Source organism: Oncorhynchus clarkii, unplaced genomic scaffold (assembly GCF_045791955.1).
Source record: "Oncorhynchus clarkii lewisi isolate Uvic-CL-2024 unplaced genomic scaffold, UVic_Ocla_1.0 unplaced_contig_531_pilon_pilon, whole genome shotgun sequence".
NCBI lineage: Eukaryota > Metazoa > Chordata > Actinopteri > Salmoniformes > Salmonidae > Oncorhynchus > Oncorhynchus clarkii.
The window spans coordinates 260,339-280,786 of record NW_027260837.1 but is presented as its reverse complement, the minus strand read 5'-3'; the positions used below and the strand labels follow the sequence as shown (position 1 = coordinate 280,786).

At 46.5% G+C, this 20,448-nt stretch overlaps 1 protein-coding gene across 2 annotated transcripts in view; it reads right to left on the bottom strand.

Moving 5' to 3' along the window:
- The window catches only part of LOC139401870 (coronin-7-like), a 255,018-nt gene that overhangs the window by 6,400 nt on the left and 228,170 nt on the right, over positions 1–20,448 (bottom strand). For both annotated transcript variants that reach the window (XR_011633174.1, XM_071145861.1), the window contains exons 10-23: positions 8,717–8,771; positions 8,549–8,606; positions 7,608–7,753; positions 7,289–7,384; positions 6,964–7,071; positions 4,442–4,598; positions 2,921–3,096; positions 2,351–2,546; positions 1,875–2,017; positions 1,512–1,616; positions 1,346–1,431; positions 824–965; positions 425–514; positions 59–175 (exon numbers count right to left, since the gene is read on the bottom strand). Coding sequence is in view for 1 of the 2 variants with exons in the window: in XM_071145861.1 (XP_071001962.1) it covers positions 59–175; positions 425–514; positions 824–965; positions 1,346–1,431; positions 1,512–1,616; positions 1,875–2,017; positions 2,351–2,546; positions 2,921–3,096; positions 4,442–4,598; positions 6,964–7,071; positions 7,289–7,384; positions 7,608–7,753; positions 8,549–8,606; positions 8,717–8,771 (1,675 nt within the window). In the remaining variant the exon portion in view is untranslated. The remainder of the gene's footprint in view (positions 1–58; positions 176–424; positions 515–823; positions 966–1,345; positions 1,432–1,511; positions 1,617–1,874; positions 2,018–2,350; positions 2,547–2,920; positions 3,097–4,441; positions 4,599–6,963; positions 7,072–7,288; positions 7,385–7,607; positions 7,754–8,548; positions 8,607–8,716; positions 8,772–20,448) is intronic.

The window sequence follows — 20,448 nt, the reverse complement described above, 5'->3', positions numbered from 1 at the left end:
GGTTTTTCCTATTTCCCCCCATATATACACTAGATAGCAGCGTTCAGCCATAACTCACTCTGACGCGGGGGACTCTGAAGGCCACTGGCTCTATGGAGGTCTTACTGAGCCTCAGACCCCTGGCCACCTCGACCTCTTGCACCACACACTCAGTCTTCGGCAGGAAGGCCAAGCCCTAAATACAGGAAACAGGAAGTTCATGCAGAGAGATTCTACAGGTCTACAGGTGCCTGCGTAATTGATTGACAGATCATCAATTAGTCAGTCAGTCAGTCAAACAGACATTTTATACAAGTCACAAATTCAGGGAAATGTTTTTATCTATTGACTACAAAACATGTAATAAGAAGGAGCAGGATATAGGAAATGAGAAAAGAAAGAGGGAAAAGCAGGGATGTAAATGCGGTTAACATAAAGTCTATACCTTGTGGGGCTCTGAGGAGTTGAAGCTGGCACATTCCAGGAAATAGGGAGCTTCTGGCACTATCTCAAAGATGTACACTCGCGTGTCACCCTGGTAAATGTAAACAACAACAACAACAATGGCGGTATAGGTTTACTCGTGTCAAAGTCTGGGTATGGGGAGTCAGTATGGATCTACCAATCCACCACCACCAACATTAGCCCGGTTTTTTGTTGTCTACTAGACATAGGAGTTGGCAAGACAGCACAAACAGATCGGGAACCAGGCTAGGCAGGCATTATTATCATGAAGCACAAGAGTCTGTAACAGACTTTCAACACAACATCAAGTCAATATGGGCTCTATTTTCTTCTATCCAAAAGACATGCTCTGTTTATTTGTTTGTTTGTTGTCGTTTACCTTTCCGGTGAGGATGACGACGCTGGTGTCGGGGTCGTAGAAGGGAATGAGGGTGGAGGGTGAGACGTCGGTGGGGGCGCTGGCGATGGCCCCGGAGGACAGGGACTCAACGGAGTGCAGGTACAGGGTTCTCTCACTGCGACTGCAGAAGGGGGAAACACATCGGGGGTCAAAGGTGAGGTGAACTGTGGTGACATCATCAATGAGGTCTCGGGTCAGAGGGGTTGTTTTCCTCTTGTTCACCAGGACCATAAAGCCATTGGTGCAGTTTTTTGTGTGAACCAGGATTATGGGTGAACTACATGTCAGACTGAATGGTCACACACACACGATGAACTGAATGGTCACACACACACGATGAACTGAATGGTCACACACACGATGAACTGAATGGTCACACACACACGATGAACTGAATGGTCACACACACACGATGAACTGAATGAATTAAATGAAGGTAAATGGATTGTTAAGCACAAATTGAAGCTCAACTACCAAACAGAAATACAGAGAAATATTCACCTGTCGAATCCTGACACCATCAGGTATTTTCCATCACACACCCACACCACACGAGCCCCTCTGTGGCCCTCAGGACCTGCACCCTCCTGCAGAGAGAGAGACAAGGAGAGATATATGGAAATACTCCAAAAAGGTTAACAACTCCTCAGGTGTCCTGTACACACACCTGTACTGGGTCAGCAGACTTGCGAGGGTCGTAGATGCGCAGTTTCCCATCCTTACACACCGTGGCCAGGAGTTTACCATCCGGACTCCACGCCATCCCAAATATCTATATGCACACCAGGCAGGAGAGGGAACAGAGAAAGGAACGAGTGAAAAGTAGAAATGAAGCGAAGGAGACAAGCAAAATGCACGTTCCTTGTACATACTGTAGGTAGGATCAATCAATCAATATCCATCCATCAATCAATATTATTATCCCAGATACATTTTACCATGTCCCTATTCTCTAACAAAACCAGTGGTTCCACCCCCTGCCAATACCAATATTCCTTATGTCCCGCCCCTTTCCCTCCTCCTCCGTCACCTGATCCTGGTGTCCCCGGAGCGCTTTGACCTCGTCCCCAGACTCCAGGTTCCACAGGCGCACCGTCTGGTCGTAGGAGGAGGATGCCAGCAGGCCCGACGCCAGGGGGTGGAACTTGACTGAGTAGATCTTCTCAGTGTGGCCTGTGATTGGTCAAAACCCCTGTCACTCACTCACATTCTATCAAGATATGATTTATTTCTATTGATAGATTCAGTAGTCACACAGTATAAGGCTATATATAAGGATAATAAGACACACTGTAGCAAATTGCATACCGGTATCCTGTTCATTTCATTTCTGTCACTCATTGAATGAAGGATAGAGTACTGATACATATGTGGCTTCACTCACACATCTACATATCAGATATTTCACATTGGACCCCAAAAGCCCCAGCTCTGAGTCTAACTTCAATTGAATTCTACTTTACTTGAACTTAATTGGTCTCCAGGCCCCTGTGGAGTGTGTCTTACCCTGCAGGATGGTCTCTGGCTCAGTCAGGGTCTCTGTCAGACCCCCCTCAGGCACCTGCCACACACGGATCTTAGCATCGTCGCCCGCCACCACCAGCCTGTGACTGTTGAAGGGGTCCCAGGAGAAGTCAGCCACGTTGACAGAGTTCTGGATGGTGGGCAGGCCCGTGTCCGCTAGCTTCCCAGCCTGAGACAACTGAGGAGGGGGGCAGTGAGATACATCCCTCTTTCTTTAATGTGTGGACCAATAAAGCCACATCTTTGGTCTAATATGGTGTCAGAAATCCTAAATGACTATTTCCACTATTCATTCCTATTATCTGATGCCATTCTACTGTAATGTAATGCTGTGGCGGCTGCATGTTATTTCATGTTAGTTGAAGTGTTGTCTACTCCCCTCCAACTAATAAGACACAGCCATAAAACACCCTCACTTTAGCAGAACTCTGCTTTCTTGGCCAGGGCTCACTTAAAAAAGATACATATAAGGACAAATGAAAATAACTAAAAGAATACTACAATATTTTGGATAAAGACACATTATCTTCCATTTTCTAAGTGTGGAAGTACCTCAAAGATGGCGATCTGACCCCCGGCGGTGGCGAGGGGCACGGCCACGCGATGGCGGTTGGCACAGAAGCCATCACACTCTCCGGGCGTGGTGAGGTTGAGCCCCTTCAGGTTGGTGAAGTGGGTGTCTCTGTGAAGCACCGCACCCTGCAGGTGACGAAACTTACTGCTGGGACCTGGGGGAGGAGGAGAGGGAGGGAGAGGGAGAGAGAGGGAGGAGGAGGAGAGGGAGGGAGGGAGAGAGAGGGAGGAGGAGAGGGAGGGAGGGAGAGGGAGGAGGAGGAGATGGAGAGAGAGAGAGGAGGAGAAGAGTGAGGGAGAGGGGGAGAGAGGGAGGAGGAGGAGAGGGAGAGAGAGGGAGGAGGAGGAGGAGAGGGAGGGAGGGAGGGAGAGGGAGAGAGAGGGAGGAGGAGGAGAGGGAGGGAGGGAGGGAGGGAGGGAGGGAGGGAGGGAGGGAGGGAGGGAGGGAGGGAGGGAGAGCGAGAGGGAGGGAGGGAGAGAGAGGGAGGGAGAGGGAGGAGGAGAGGGAGAGAGAGGGAAGAGGAGGAGAGGGAGGGAGAGAGGGAGGAGAGGGAGGGAGAGGGAGGAGGAGGAGATGGAGAGAGAGAGGAGGAGAAGAGGGAGGGAGAGGGGGAGAGAGGGAGGAGGAGGAGAGGGAGAGAGAGGGAGGAGGAGGAGAGGGAGAGAGAGGGAGGAGGAGGAGGAGAGGGAGGGAGGGAGAGAGAAAGGGAGGAGGAGGAGAGCAGGGTGATTTTAGACCTTAGCTACATTATTTGTAACCTGGGTCTTGTTCATTAGGCACCAACCTGAAGAAATTATTTACAATGATGTACCTGGTCCAATAAGAAATGCTTGTTTTAGTTTTCTGTTGCGAAACATTTTGTTACGCAGTACCCAATGAACACAACCCAGGTATATTATTAGTAACCTAGTCCCATACTATATGTGCTGTGGGAAGCTCTTGTATGGTTAACAAACAAGTTGGTTACAGCACATTTAGAATGGTAACAGGCTACATCAGACAAGGGATACTGGCAGTGTGCCTGGTCCCAGATCTGTTTGTGCTGTCTTGATATGCTAGCAGTGTGTAGGATTGGATCGTCAGACAGGTTCAGATTAGTCCAAACCACCAACTCTCTCTCTCTCACACAGTTCAGTTGTAAATACAGCTCAAACCAACAGTCAGCAGGACATTATAATAAGATAATGACAAGGTAGGTAAATGAGATGAGAGATGAGAGAGAGAGCCTTACCTAGCATTGAGACTGACACTGTCAAATCTTACATAACATACTTCCTAATACCATAACCGGATATGTAACACAGAGCATTGTGGGTAATGTAGTACCACTACAGTTTCCCAAAACAGCTTTACTCAACATGTTGCTGATGGGTAAGGATGTGTGTGTGGTGTGTGTATGTGTGTGTATGTGTATGTGTGGTGTGTGTGTGTATTCACGTATATGTGTGCTTGTGTGTGTGTGGGACGGAGCACTGCTACTGTTTCCCAAACAGCCTTACCCAACATGCTGCTGATGGCTTTGGCACTCTGGCTGGGGCTGGGGAGGAAGCCTGAGGAGAGGCCAGAGGTGGAGGAGGGGGAGCGGGACGGGGCAGCACTGCTGCTGGGGGAGCTCAGGGGACTGCTGGAGGTGGAGCAGCCTCGCACTGGAGCCTCCTGGAGAGGAAGAACAACAGTAATACATATACAATATATAATCATATAATTAAACAATAAGGCCCGAGGGGGTGTGGTATATGGCCAATATACTACTGCTAAGGGATTTTAGATCCTCACAGGTTTACAGAATACTTTAATCTACAGACTTTAGATACTCACAGGTTTACAGACTACTTTAATCTACAGACTTTAGATACTCACAGGTTTACAGACTACTTTAATCTACAGACTTTAGATCCTCACAGGTTTACAGACTACTTTAATCTACAGACTTTAGATACTCACAGGTTTACAGACTACTTTAATCTACAGACTTTAGATACTCACAGGTTTACGGAATACTTTAATCTACAGACTTTAGATACTCACAGGTTTACAGACTACTTTAATCTACAGACTTTAGATACTCACAGGTTTACAGACTACTTTAATATACAGACTTGAGATACTCACAGGTTTACAGACTACTTTAATCTACAGACTTTAGATCCTCACAGGTTTACAGACTACTTTAATCTACAGACTTTAGATACTCACAGGTTTACAGACTACTTTAATCTACAGACTTTAGATACTCACAGGTTTACAGAATACTTTAATCTACAGACTTTAGATACTCACAGGTTTACAGACTACTTTAATCTACAGACTTTAGATCCTCACAGTGTTTACAGACTACTTTAATCTACAGACTTTAGATACTCACAGGTTTACAGAATACTTTAATCTACAGACTTTAGATACTCACAGGTTTGCAGAATACTTTAATCTACAGACTTTAGATACTCACAGGCTTACAGACTACTTTAATCTACAGACTTGAGATACTCACAGGTTTACAGAATACTTTAATCTACAGACTTTAGATCCTCACAGGTTTACAGACTACTTTAATCTACAGACTTTAGATACTCACAGGTTTACAGACTACTTTAATCTACAGATTTTAGATACTCACAGGTTTACAGACTACTTTAATCTACAGACTTTAGATACTCACAGTGTTTACAGAATACTTTAATCTACAGACATTAGATACTCACAGGTTTACAGACTACTTTAATCTACAGACTTTAGATACTCACAGGTTTACAGACTACTTTAATCTACAGATTTTAGATACTCACAGGTTTACAGACTACTTTAATCTACAGACTTTAGATACTCACAGTGTTTACAGAATACTTTAATCTACAGACATTAGATACTCACAGGTTTACAGACTACTTTAATCTACAGACTTTAGATACTCACAGGTTTACAGACTACTTTAATCTACAGATTTTAGATACTCACAGGTTTACAGACTACTTTAATCTACAGACTTTAGATACTCACAGTGTTTACAGAATACTTTAATCTACAGACATTAGATACTCACAGGTTTACAGAATACTTTAATCTACAGACTTTAGATACTCACAGGTTAATCCAAGATATTCAATCAATACTGTATGTGTGGCCCGATGCAATAATATGAAAACAATTTGAGAGAAAATAAAGCAAAAGCAAAATCCAAATTCTCTCTGTATTAAAAATACAATAAAAAGGTAGTTGCTAGCAGAGGGAATGAGGGAACGGATGGAATGAGGGAACGTAGGGAATGAGGGAGTGGAGAGAACGGAGGGAACAGAGGGAACAGAGGGAATGAGGGATCGGAGAGATTGAGGGAACGGAGGGAATGAGGGAGTGGAGAGAACGGAGAGAACAGAGGGAATGAGGGATCGGAGAGAATGAGGGAACGGAGGGAATGAGGGAGTGGAGAGAACGGAGGGAACAGAGGGAACAGAGGGAATGAGGGATCGGAGAGAATGAGGGAACGGAGGGAATGAGGGAACGGAGGGAATGGAGGGAATGAGGGAACGGAGGGAATGAGGGAACAGAGGGAATGAGGGAACGGAGGGAATGAGGAAACGGAGGGAATGAGGGAACGGAGGGAATGAGGGAACAAAAGGAATGAGGGAACGGAGGGAATGAGGGAACGGAGGGAATGAGGGAACGGAGGGAATGAGGGATCGGAGGGAATGAGGGAACGGAGGGAATGAGGGATCGGAGGGAATGAGGGAACGGAGGGAATGAGGGAACAGAGGGAATGAGGGAACAGAGGGAATGAGGGAGTCGAGAGAACCGAGGGAACAGCTGGAACGAGGGAACAGAGGGAACGGAGGGAACAGAGGGAATGAGGGAACGGAGGGAATGAGGGAACGGAGGGAATGAGGGAACGGAGGGAACGGAGGGAATGAGGGAGCGGAGGGAATGAGGGAGCGGAGAGAACAGAAGGAATGAGGGAACGGAGGGAGCCAAAAGAGAAATGAAAGCGACCCATAGAGGAGGAGGAGAACAGATGATGCTGGACTCTGACCTCTTTGCTCCTCCCACTGGGCAGCTCTTTCTTAGCAGCCGTCTGATTGGCTGTTTTAGCGTTGTTAGGCTTCTGACGATTGGATGGGTTGACACTGACCTTCTCAACCTGAGAAGACGCCCATGATTGGATGTTTAAGAGAACAGCTGGCTATTGCTTGGTCCTGAAGTACAAACCGCGCCAAAAACCAAGCACTTCTATTGGTACTGTATGCACATTGTATCCAAGTTAGAATACAGATTAGAGTTATATTGTGTAGAGTGATGGTGGTACATCCAAGTTAGAATACAGATTAGAGTTATATTGTGTAGAGTGATGGTGGTACCTGTTTCTCGCCACCTTTCCACCACTCTGCAGCTGACATGGCTGCTGTCCGGTCCAAGGTGTCTGGGTACAGGTCTGCATGGAACTCCTGTCCTGACTGAATTAGATACACACAAAAGCAGACATACTCTAAAATGTTAGACATAAAGGCTTGTTGAATGGTTGCTCATTCCATAACTTTATTTTCCTCAGTGACTACAAAGACACTATTGCCAAGTCCCCCCCCATCAGTTTAGAAACAAGTACAGGGAAAGAACTGTTGCCATGACATCAAAATGACAGATGGATCTGCTGTTACAGTAGCCTGAGAGATACTGGACCTTGCGGGGCACGTGGTAGTTGATTGGCACGATGAAGCTGTCCGTCAGCTGCAGGACCCGCATGACCTCACAGGACAGGACATCCAATGCCAACTTGGGTACCATGGCAACGCCTCGCGTTGGGGCGTCCGTCAGACAGTGGCTCACTGGAGAGAAAGAGATGAGGAGAGAATAAGAGGGAGAAAGAAGTAGAGATTAGATGACAGACCTGGGTGTGTGAGAGAGGGAGTGGGAGAGGTAGGAGGACAGACCTGGGTGTGTGAGAGAGGGAGTGGAAGAGGTAGCAGGACAGACCTGGGTGTGTGAGAGAGGGAGTGGGAGAGGTAGGAGAACAGACCTGGGTGTGTGAGAGGGAGTGGGAGAGGTAGGAGAACAGACCTGGGTGTGTGAGAGGTAGCAGGACAGACCTGGGTGTGTGAGAGAGGGAGTGGGAGAGGTAGGAGAACAGACCTGGGTGTGTGAGAGGGAGTGGGAGAGGTAGGAGAACAGACCTGGGTGTGTGAGAGGTAGCAGGACAGACCTGGGTGTGTGAGAGAGGGAGTGGAAGAGGTAGCAGGACAGACATGGGTGTGTGAGAGAGGGAGTGGGAGAGGTAGGAGGACAGACCTGGGTGTGTGAGAGAGGGAGTGGAAGAGGTAGCAGGACAGACCTGGGTGTGTGAGAGAGGGAGTGGGAGAGGTAGGAGAACAGACCTGGGTGTGTGAGAGGGAGTGGGAGAGGTAGGAGAACAGACCTGGGTGTGTGAGAGGGGGAGTGGGAGAGGTAGGAGGACAGACCTGGGTGTGTGAGAGAGGGAGTGGGAGAGGTAGGAGGACAGACCTGGGTTTGTGAGAGAGGGAGTGGGAGAGGTAGGAGGACAGACCTGGGTTTGTGAGAGAGGGAGTGGGAGAGGTAGGAGGACAGTACTGGAAAATGAACAACCACTGAAGATCTGTCCTTACCTTGGGAAAGGAATGGTTCAGTGGCAGACACCTCGAAGCAGTCAATGACACTATCTCCCTATGGAAGAGAGAACAAAGCAGACATGTATTTACTGAGGAAGATAATAGTAAAAGATGAAATGAGGCCAGCATACTATCTGTTAAGGGAGACAACAAACTACATCTTACCATCCCAGATACTGTGAGGAGGCCTGAGTCAGGGTCAAACAAAGGCATCAGGGTCCTGAGAATGGAGAAGAGGGGGGGAAGATGGAGAGGGAGTAGAGGGAGAAGAGAGAGAGCAGGGAGAAGAGAGAGAGGAGGGGGAGAAGAGAGATAGTAGAGGGAGGAGAGAGAGTGTAGAGAGAGGAGAGAGAGTAGAGGGAAGAGGGAGTAGAGGAGAGAGAGTAGAGGGGAGAGAGAGAGAGAGAGTGAGAGAGTGAGAGAGAGAGGAGGGGGAAGAGAGTGTGTGAGAGAGAGAGAGGAGGGGGAGGAGAGAGAGAGGAGGGCGAGGAGATAGAGAAGAGGGAAAAAGATACAAAGAGAGAGAAGATTTTCAACAAGTTGCAAAACAAGTTGAATCAATCACAAAAATCAACAGGCCAGTTTACTGTAGTTTCAATCACCAACCACTAGATGGGAAACACACCACTCACAGGAGAAATGCTACATGTCGTAGTTCAGCACTATGAACCTTAACTTGCACTACAGATATCCTCCCTCAGCAATATATTACTATATATATATATATATTTGGCTAATTAGCTGGTCATTATAAAGAATATCAACATATTAATCAAAGCAAGCACATTTCTGGCATTAAACTACAAATTGAGCACAAAAATTCTACACACACACACACACACACACACACACACACACACACACACACACACACACACACACACACACACACACAGAGAGAGTAGTGTCCAGGGGACTTCCTGTAATAGAGTCAGTGTGAGGTTACAGCTTCACATCACAGTCCCTCCATGAGAATGACAGAGGCATCATGGTCAGAGAGAGAGGAGGACAGACAGACCGTGATAGAGGGAGGGATGGTTGTTGATAGTGAGGAAGATGTGGAGGGTCTGATAAAAACGCAGACCTTTCAGAATATCTGTTCTATGTTATATATCTATATTTATCTGAACGTTCCCCAACGCTGTGCCCCACTGAACACAACTGGCTGGTCAATCAGGCCCATTCTATGGCTGAATGTCACACACAAACACACACAAACACACACACACACAAATCAACCACATTGAGTGGTGATGTCATGATGTATAAATATGAATCTAACGACAGACTGGAGTAGACTGACTGTTCTCCCTGATACCGCTGACTATAGGGACACGGAACTGTCTGTGTCTGTCTGTGTGTGTGTGTGTAACCCAAAGCACACAGCAAATAGACATCCAGAGTTGAACTCTGAGAAGCTGAATGAGAACAAGGACATGTTGTACATACTGACTTCTGGAAAAGTGCTGTGATTGGTCCCTTGTTCAAACCAAGGTGTTTTGGTTGTTTCTGATGTAAGTGGAACTGAATAGGGGCCCTGCTACCCCCTATTTCCATATCCCTCTCTCACACACACACACACACACTCTCTTTCTCTCACAGTCCTGCAGATTGGACTGAACCCCTCCATCCCTCTCTCTACCCACCCCAGCCCTGTGAAGTCAGTGAGGGGCGGCCACGCTTCGTTAGTGCCTCTGTGTTCCCATGTCCAAGTCAGTCCACAGGGAGCCCTCCATTCCCACACCCCCTTGTTCCGTCCACCTCTCCCTCCCTCCCTCCCTCACCCTCCTCCATGTCTCCAATAGGTGCAATACCAGTTATGTCTGCAAATTGTCCTTTCTCTCATTCTCTTATCTCTGTATGTTTATCTTGTGTTTTCTCACACTATCCCATAGGAGAAACTTACACCAATCACACAGCTGAATAATGGAGTTCTGGCCTTATCACAGATCATCCATACTGTTTTCTACAGTGGTCACGCTCCACAGCACTTGGACTGGAGTGCATTTTCCCACACACACACACACACACACACACACACACACACGGAGCAATGACTGTATATGTGAATGAACAAAGCCATCGATCACGTCATTCATATATAAGTAGGAATAAAGTGACTAGGCCACAGGATAGATAATAAACAGTAGTAGCAGTGTATGTGATGAGGCCAAAGAGTGTAAAAAGGGTCAATGCAGATATTCTGGGTAGCTATTTGGTTCATTATTTAACAGTCTTATGAACTTTGAGATGTGACACCTTACACCTGACTGGGTGATACGTTCATGTTGAGCTCACAGTGCTATGAGATGTGACACCTTACACCTGACTGGGTGTTACGTTCATGTTGAGCTCACAGTGCTATGAGATGTGACACCTTACACCTGACTGGGTGTTACGTTCATGTTGAGCTCACAGTGCTTTGAGATGTGACACCTTACACCTGACTGGGTGTTACGTTCATGTTGAGCTCACAGTGCTATGAGATGTGACACCTTACACCTGACTGGGTGTTACGTTCATGTTGAGCTCACAGTGCTTTGAGATGTGACACCTTACACCTGACTGGGTGTTACGTTCATGTTGAGCTCACAGTGCTTTGAGATGTGACACCTTACACCTGACTGGGTGTTACGTTCATGTTGAGCTCACAGTGCTTTGAGATGTGACACCTTACACCTGACTGGGTGTTACGTTCATGTTGAGCTCACAGTGCTTTGAGATGTGACACCTTACACCTGACTGGGTGTTACGTTCATGTTGAGCTCACAGTGCTTTGAGACGTGGCATACAGTGCATTCAGAAAGTATTCAGACCCCTTGACATTTTCCACATTTTGTTATGTTACAGCCTTATTCTAAAATGGATGACATTTTTTTGTTCCCTCATCAGTATACACACAATACCCCATAACGACATCACAATACCCCATAATGACATCACAATACCCCATAACGACATCACAATACCCCATAACGACAAAGAAAAAACAGATTTTAAAGATTTTTTAAAAATGTATTCTAAATAAAAACCAGAAATATCACATTTACATAAGTACTCGGACCCTTTACTCAGTACTTTGTTGAAGCACCTTTGGCAGTGATTACAGCCTCAAGTCTTCTTCCTTCTTTCTGACATTCAGAGACTTGTCCTGAAGCCACTCCTGCTTTGTCTTGGCTGTATGCTTAGGGTCTTTGTCCTATTGGAAGGTGAACCTTCGCCCCAGTCAGAGGTCCTGAGTGTTCTGGAGCAGGTTTTCATCAAGTATCTCTCTGTACTTTTCTCCGTTCATCTTTACCTCGAGCTTGACTGGTCTCCCAGTCCCTGCCGCTGAAAAACATCCCCACAGCATGATGCTGCCACCACCATGCTTCACCGTAGGGATGGTGCCAGGTTTCCTCCAGACATGATGCTGCCACCACCATGCTTCACTGTAGGCATGGTGCCAGGTTTCCTCCAGACATGATGCTGCCACTATGCTTCACTGTAGGCATGGTGCCAGGTTTCCTCCAGACATGATGCTGCCACTATGCTTCACTGTAGGCATGGTGCCAGGTTTCCTCAAGACGTGACGCTTGGCATTCAGGCCAAAGAGTTCAATCTTGATTTCATCAGACCAGAGAATCCTGTTTTTCATAGTCAGAGTCCTTAAGGTGCCTTTTGGCAAACTCCAAGCGGGCTGTCGTGCCTTTTACTGAGGAGTGGCTTCCATCTGGCCACTCTACCATAAAGGCCTGATTGGTGGAGTGCTGCAGAGATGGTTGTCCTTCTGGAATGTTCTCACATCTCCACAGAGGAACTCTGGAGCTCTGTCAGAGTGACCTTTCGGGTTCTTGGTCACCTCTCCAACCAAGGTTTTTGCTCTGACATGCACTGTCAACTGTGGGACCTTATATAGACAGGTGTGTGCCTTTCCAAATCATGTCCAATCAACTGAATTTACCACAGGTGGACTCTGATCAAGTTGTAGAAACATCTCAAGGATGATCAATGGAAACAGGATGCACCGGAGCTGAATTTCGAGTCTCATAGTAAAGGGTCTGAATACTTATGTAAGGTATTTCTGGTTTTGCTAAAATGTTTTTTTTAAAGAAGAAAAAATATGTTTTTGCTTCGTCATTATGGGGTTTTGTGTGTAGATTGATGATGTAAAAAATGTATTTAATACGTTTTCAAATAAGGCTGTAATGTAACAAAATGTGGAAAAAGCGAAGGGGTCTGAATACTTTCCTGAATTCACTGTGCTTCAACCTAACAGGATAACACTAGAACATTAGGGAGAAAACTATGATTCACAAATGGATCTGTGATTCCAACTCAACGGACAAATAATCCCCCCACAGGACAGAATGAGAGGGCTCACCAAGACAAATAAAGGGAGAGAGAGAGATGGTTTAGCAGGTGCTGGGCAGAACCACGAAGCACATTTTCACCTCAACTTTAAGACCCATTCTGAGGCACAAGACATCTGCTTCCATCATGGGTCTAACGTTTATCTTTCTGCACTACAATCACCCCCCCCACCCCACCCCAAAGACGAACCACACACACACACACACACTCCACCCCTCCCACACAAGTTCAACAGATCCCCTGGTGTTAGAGAAGGAGATGAGAGAAAACAGAAGGAGAAAGGAGGAGAAACCCCTCTTCAGCTTAGCCATCACCTCATCGCTCCTCCAGAGAGCTACAACAACCTTACAGCCCTTCAAATGACCTTCCACACATGACAGGAACCTTCAGCACCGCTAGACAGGACTACATTATGTGTGGAGATAGAGAGAGAGTTTGTCTGACTGTGTGTACTGCAAGTATGTGTGTGTTCATACTGTCAGTGAGTGTGTGTTTAACCTCAGCCCAGAAAGATGATGAATCGAGTCTGAATGAGGAGAGTACAGTAGATAGAGTCTGAATGAGGAGAGTACAGTAGATAGTCTGAATGAGGAGAGTACAGTAGATAGATTCTGAATGAGGAGAGTACAGTAGATAGTCTGAATGAGGAGAGTACAGTAGATAGTCTGAATGAGGAGAGTACAGTAGATAGTCTGAATGAGGAGAGTACAGTAGATATAGTCTGAATGAGCAGAGTACAGTAGATAGAGTCTGAATGAGCAGAGTACACTAGATAGAGTCTGAATGAGCAGAGTACAGTAGATAGAGTCTGAATGAGGAGAGTACAGTAGATAGAGTCTGAATGAGGAGAGTACAGTATATAGAGTCTGAATGAGGAGAGTACAGTAGATAGAGTCTGAATGAGGAGAGTACAGTAGATAGTCTGAATGAGGAGAGTACAGTAGATAGTCTGAATGAGGAGAGTACAGTAGATAGAGTCTGAATGAGGAGAGTACAGTAGATAGAGTCTGAATGAGGAGAGCACAGTAGATAGAGTCTGAATGAGGAGAGTACAGTATATAGAGTCTGAATGAGGAGAGTACAGTAGATAGTCTGAATGAGGAGAGTACAGTAGATAGTCTGAATGAGGAGAGTACAGTAGATAGAGTCTGAATGAGGAGAGTAGAGTAGATAGTCTGAATGAGGAGACTACAGTAGATAGAGTCTGAATGAGGAGAGTAGAGTAGATAGAGTCTGAATGAGGAGAGTACAGTAGATAGAGTCTGAATGAGCAGAGTACAGTAGATTGAGTCTGAATGAGCAGAGTACAGTATATAGAGTCTGAATGAGGAGAGTACAGTAGATAGTCTGAATGAGGAGAGTAGAGTAGATAGAGTCTGAATGAGGAGAGTACAGTAGATAGAGTCTGAATGAGGAGAGTACAGTAGATAGTCTGAATGAGGAGAGTAGAGTAGATAGTCTGAATGAGGAGAGTACAGTAGATAGTCTGAATGAGCAGAGTACAGTAGATAGTCTGAATGAGGAGAGTACAGTAGATAGTCTGAATGAGGAGAGTACAGTAGATAGTCTGAATGAGCAGAGTACAGTAGATAGTCTGAATGAGCAGAGTACAGTAGATAGTCTGAATGAGCAGAGTACAGTAGATAGTCTGAATGAGGAGAGTACAGTAGATAGAGTCTGAATGAGGAGAGTACAGTATATAGAGTCTGAATGAGGAGAGTACAGTAGATAGAGTCTGAATGAGGAGAGTACAGTAGATAGTCTGAATGAGGAGAGTACAGTAGATAGTCTGAATGAGGAGAGTACAGTAGATAGTCTGAATGAGCAGAGTACAGTAGATAGTCTGAATGAGCAGAGTACAGTAGATAGTCTGAATGAGGAGAGTACAGTAGATAGAGTCTGAATGAGCAGAGTACAGTAGATAGAGTCTGAATGAGGAGAGTACAGTAGATAGAGTCTGAATGAGCAGAGTACAGTAGATAGAGTCTGAATGAGGAGAGTACAGTAGATAGAGTCTGAATGAGGAGAGTACAGTAGATAGAGTCTGAATGAGGAGAGTACAGTAGATAGAGTCTGAATGAGGAGAGTACAGTAGATAGAGTCTGAATGAGGAGAGTACAGTAGATAGAGTCTGAATGAGGAGAGTACAGTAGATAGTCTGAATGAGGAGAGTACAGTAGATAGAGTCTGAATGAGGAGAGTACAGTAGATAGTCTGAATGAGGAGAGTACAGTAGATAGTCTGAATGAGGAGAGTACAGTAGATAGAGTCTGAATGAGGAGAGTACAGTAGATAGAGTCTGAATGAGGAGAGTACAGTAGATAGTCTGAATGAGGAGAGTACAGTAGATAGAGTCTGAATGAGGAGAGTACAGTAGATAGAGTCTGAATGAGGAGAGTACAGTATATAGAGTCTGAATGAGCAGAGTACAGTAGATAGAGTCTGAATGAGCAGAGTACAGTAGATAGTCTGAATGAGGAGAGTAGAGTAGATAGTCTGAATGAGGAGAGTACAGTAGATAGAGTCTGAATGAGCAGAGTACAGTAGATAGAGTCTGAATGAGGAGTACAGTAAATAGAGTCTGAATGAGGAGAGTACAGTAGATAGAGTCTGAATGAGCAGAGTACAGTATATAGAGTCTGAATGAGGAGAGTACAGTATATAGAGTCTGAATGAGCAGAGTACAGTAGATAGAGTCTGAATGAGGAGAGTACAGTAGATAGAGTCTGAATGAGCAGAGTACAGTAGATAGAGTCTGAATGAGCAGAGTACAGTAAATAGAGTCTGAATGAGGATAGTACAGTAGATAGAGTCTGAATGAGCAGAGTACAGTAGATAGAGTCTGAATGAGGAGAGTACAGTATATAGAGTCTGAATGAGCAGAGTACAGTAGATAGTCTGAATGAGGAGAGTACAGTAGATAGTCTGAATGAGCAGAGTACAGTAGATAGAGTCTGAATGAGCAGAGTACAGTAGATAGAGTCTGAATGAGGAGAGTACAGTAGATAGAGTCTGAATGAGGAGAGTACAGTAGATAGAGTCTGGAAGAGGAAAAATAGGGGACAGTCAGACAGAGGGACAGGTAGATAAAATACATGGGGTGGAGGTGGAGAGGTGGAGAGTTGGAGAGGTGGAGAGGTAGAGGGGGGGACAGGGGGAGAGGGGGAGAGGTGGAGAGGGGGAGAGGTGGAGAGGTGGAGATGTGGATAAAATACATGGGGAGAGGTAGAGGTGGAGAGTTGAAGAGGGGGAGAGGTGGAGAGGGAGAGAGGTGGAGAGGGGGAGAGGTAGAAGTAGAAAGGGAGACAGGTGGAGATGGAGAGTTGGAGAAGGGGAGAGGTGCAAAGGGAGAAAGGGGTAGAGAAGTGGAGAGAGAGAGAGAGGTAGAGAGGTGGAGAGAGGGAGAGAGAGAGGGGAAAGGTGGAGAGAAAGAGAGAGAGAGGGGTAGAGGTGGAGAGGGAGAGAGGTGGAGAGGTAGAGAGAGAGAGAGAGGTAGAGAGAGAGAGAGAGAGAGAGAGAGAGAGAGAGAGAGAGAGAGAGAGAGAGAGAGAGGAGAGGTAGAGAGGGAGAGAGTTAGAGAGGGGAGAGGTAGATAGAGAGGTGGAGGTAGAGAGGTGGAGAGAGAGAGGGGAGAGAGGTAGAGGGGTACAGGTAGTTAAAGGTAGAGAGCAACACAGGTGAGGGCCATCAGCAGCTGTGATCTGAGACAGATTTGGATGGAAAAATAGTCTGAGAATGAACAGAAACTGGAGCGAACCCAACCGAGAGTACGCAATCATGGACACACACAGCAATACAGTAAACACACACACACACACACACACTCTGACGTTTAGGCAAAAATACGTCTAGTTAATTAACTTCAGAGGTCCAGGATATAGGGCAGGCAGACAAACAGGCAGAGAGGCAGACAGGCAGTGAGGCAGACCGACAGATGGGCAGGCCGAAAGGCAGGCAGGCAGACAGATAGCGTTGACTGTAGTAGCCTGATAGATCAGTATCGCTGAAAGGCACCTGTCACTACAGTTTGAGTCCTGCCCTGCACCAGCCCCCAGACACAGGCCTCTTATCTGGAGCCACTGAGGCAAAGCCAGGCAGGCTGGGTGTGTGTAGTGAGTAGTGTGTAGTGAGTAGTGTGTAGTGAGTACTCACTGGGCCTGTCCAATGGCCCATACAGTACAGCAGTAGGCCAGAGGACACTAGTAATTCAGTACACAGAGTACCAGTGAATATAGACAGATCATATACAAAGGTCATACAGGCCAGTCATAGAGTCATACAGAAAGTCAAGCCCTAAGATCTATCTATACTGAACACAAATATATGTTTACTAAATTATAGACCATATAAGGAAATCAGTCTTAAAAAAAAAAAATTAGGCCCTAATCTAAGGATTTCACATGACTGGGCATGTGAAATCCTATGGCACAGCCATAGGTGGGCCTGAGAGGCATAGACCCACCCACTGGGGAGCCAGACCCACCCACTGGGGAGCCAGACCCACCCACTGGGGAGCCAGACCCACCCTCTGGGGAGCCAGACCCACCCACTGGGGAGCCAGACCCACCCACTGGGGAGCCAGACCCACCCACTGGGGAGCCAGACCCACCCACTGGGGAGCCAGACCCACCCTCTGGGGAGCCAGACCCACCCACTGGGGAGCCAGACCCACCCACTGGGGAGCCAGGCCCAGTCAATCAGAATGAGTTTTTCCCTACAAAAGGGCTTTATTCCAGACAGAAATACTCCTCAGTTTCATCAGCTGTCCAGGTGGCTCTTCTCAGACGATCCAGCAGGTGAAGAAGCTGGATGTGGAGGTTCTGGGTTGGTGTGGTTACACGTGGTCTGCGGTTGTGAGGCCGGTTGTACACACTGCCAAATTCTCTAAAATGACGTTACACGGCTTATGGCAGAGAAATTAACATTCAAATCTCTGGCAACAACTCTGGTGGACATTCCATTCCAGCATGCCAATTGCTTCTCCTTCAAAACTTGAGACATCTGTGGCATTATGTTGTGTGACAAACTGCACATTTTAGAGTGACCTTTTATTGTCCCCAGTACAATGTGCACCTGTGTAATGATCATGCTGCTAAACCGTCTTCTTGATATGCCACACCTGTCAGGTGGATGGATTATTTTGGCAAAGGAGAAATGCTCACTAACAGGGATGTAAACAGATTTGTGCACAATATTCAGAGAAATAAGCTTTTTGTGTGTATGGAACATTTCTGGGATCTTTTATTTCAACTCATAAAACATGGGACCAACACTTTACATGTTGCCTTTATATTTTCTGGACCAAAGGTCAGTCCTAGTGCTTTATGTTCATAGTGTGGGATGAAAACACATCCTCTCTGTTCATAACTCAGCCTTCTGGCATCTTGTGACGTGCCCTTATCTGACCATACAGCTTTTGCATGCATCTTCCTGTACCCCCTCTTTCTCCCTCTTCTCTCTGTGCCCTCACGTCTCTTCCTGTACCCCCTCTTTCTCTCTCTTCTCTCTGTGCCCTTATGCCTCTTCCTGTACCCCCTCTTTCTCTTCTCTCTGTGCCCTCATGTATCTTCCTGTACCCCTTCATCCTCTCTCTTCTCTCTGTGCCCTCATGTCTCTTCCTGTACCCCCTCTTTCTCTCTCTTCTCTCTGTGCCCTTATGTCTCTTCCTGTACCCCCTCTTTCTCTTCTCTCTGTGCCCTCATGTATCTTCCTGTACCCCCTCCTTTCTCTTCTCTCTGTGCCCTCATGTCTCTTCCTGTACCCCCTCGTTCTCTCTCTTCTCTCTGTGCCCTTATGTCTCTTCCTGTACCCCCTCTTTCTTCCTCTTCTCTCTGTGCCCTCATGTATCTTCCTGTACCCCCTCTTTCTCTCTCTTCTCTCTGTGCCCTCATGCATCTTCCTGTACCCCCTTTTTCTCTCTCTTTGCCCTCATGTATCTTCCTGTACCCCCTCTTTCTCTTCTCTCTGTGCCTCCCTGCTCTCTCTCGCTCTCCCTGTCCACCTCCCTCCCTCTCTTTCAGGGTATCGGGTTCCAGTCTGTCTCGGTGAGTGGGTGAGGTTGTGGTTTAAGAGTGCAATCAGTGAGTTGAAGAGACCTCTGAACTGTGACCTCTACAAACCACTTTATCACTTGATCTCCCCCCGCTCCATCAACAGGCTCCAAATCTCACAGGACCCTTCTGTGTCTGCGTGTTGAATCCCACCCTATTCACCATGAGGTCAAAGCAGTGCTGCTAGTGCAATGCATAAGGAACAGATAGGGTGCCGTTTGAGATTTGTCCAGTGGGTCACAAAGACAACGTGGGAGCCACTGCAATAGGGTTAGGGTTGTGGGAGCCACTGCAATAGAGTTAGGGTTGTGGGAGCCAATGCAATAGAGTTAGGGTTGTGGGAGCCACTGCAATAGGGTTAGGGTTGTGGGACCCACTGCAATAGGGTTAGGGTTGTGGGAGCCACTGCAATAGAGTTAGGGTTGTGGGAGCCACTGCAATAGAGTTAGGGTTGTGGGAGCCACTGCAATAGAGTTAGGGTTGTGGGAGCCACTGCAATAGAGTTAGGGTTGTGGGACCCACTGCAATAGAGTTAGGGTTGTGGGACCCACTGCAATAGAGTTAGGGTTGTGGGACACACTGCAATAGAGTTAGGGTTATGGGAGCCACTGCAATAGAGTTAGGGTTGTGGGAGCCAATAGGGGGGAAAAGTCAACTATGACTGGAGTAAACCAGAGTAATCCAGCCATATCAAACTTCCCTCTCTAACAGGAGCATGATAGGAGCATGATAGGAGCATGACAGGAGCATGATAGGTGGAGGACTATGATCAGGTGGAGGATGGATTTATGAGTGTTATGAGGAATAGAGACATATCTAACAGTTTCTCCATAGGACATTGAGGATACAAATGTAGTCAGGTTGGCTTTAAGAGTGAGCGTGTCAGAGATGCCCATGTCTGTGTGTGTGGCTGGTTGATAGTGGTAATCACAAAACAAACACTTACATGATGAATAGTATCACTATGAACACATATGTTACTCCCATTAATGTGTTTATGGATGGGCAGACTTGACCTCCCTAGGTCTGAATTAGGACCAGCTTTACCCCATAACCCACCATGTTAACCCGGTTTCTCCAGTCCCACGGACGGGCTATCAGAGTTATGACAGGTTATCTATTAGCTGTTTTGGCTTGCCACAACAATGGAGGGATTTGAGGGAGAAATAATCCACAAGTGATTAACAGGATTTTAAGATTTTAGACCGGAACAGCGACGGACCTGGCAACCCCAGTCGGTTCCAGAATCTCAGGGTATGGCTTCCATTGTTCTGTGGTTACGGTTAAATTCTGCTCAAGTTCTGCTCCATGGAGTAGGGCCGAGTGAAACACAGTTTAATACATTGGCAGACATTTAGAAAAAAGCCCACTCTGTGGTGTGATGAGGATTTATGTAAAATAAGTGCTTCTAATTAGCCTATACGATGATGTCATGAAGCCAAACATTCTAAACAGTTCAGCTTTGGGTTTGGCAGTGTTGGAGAGTTATGGTTC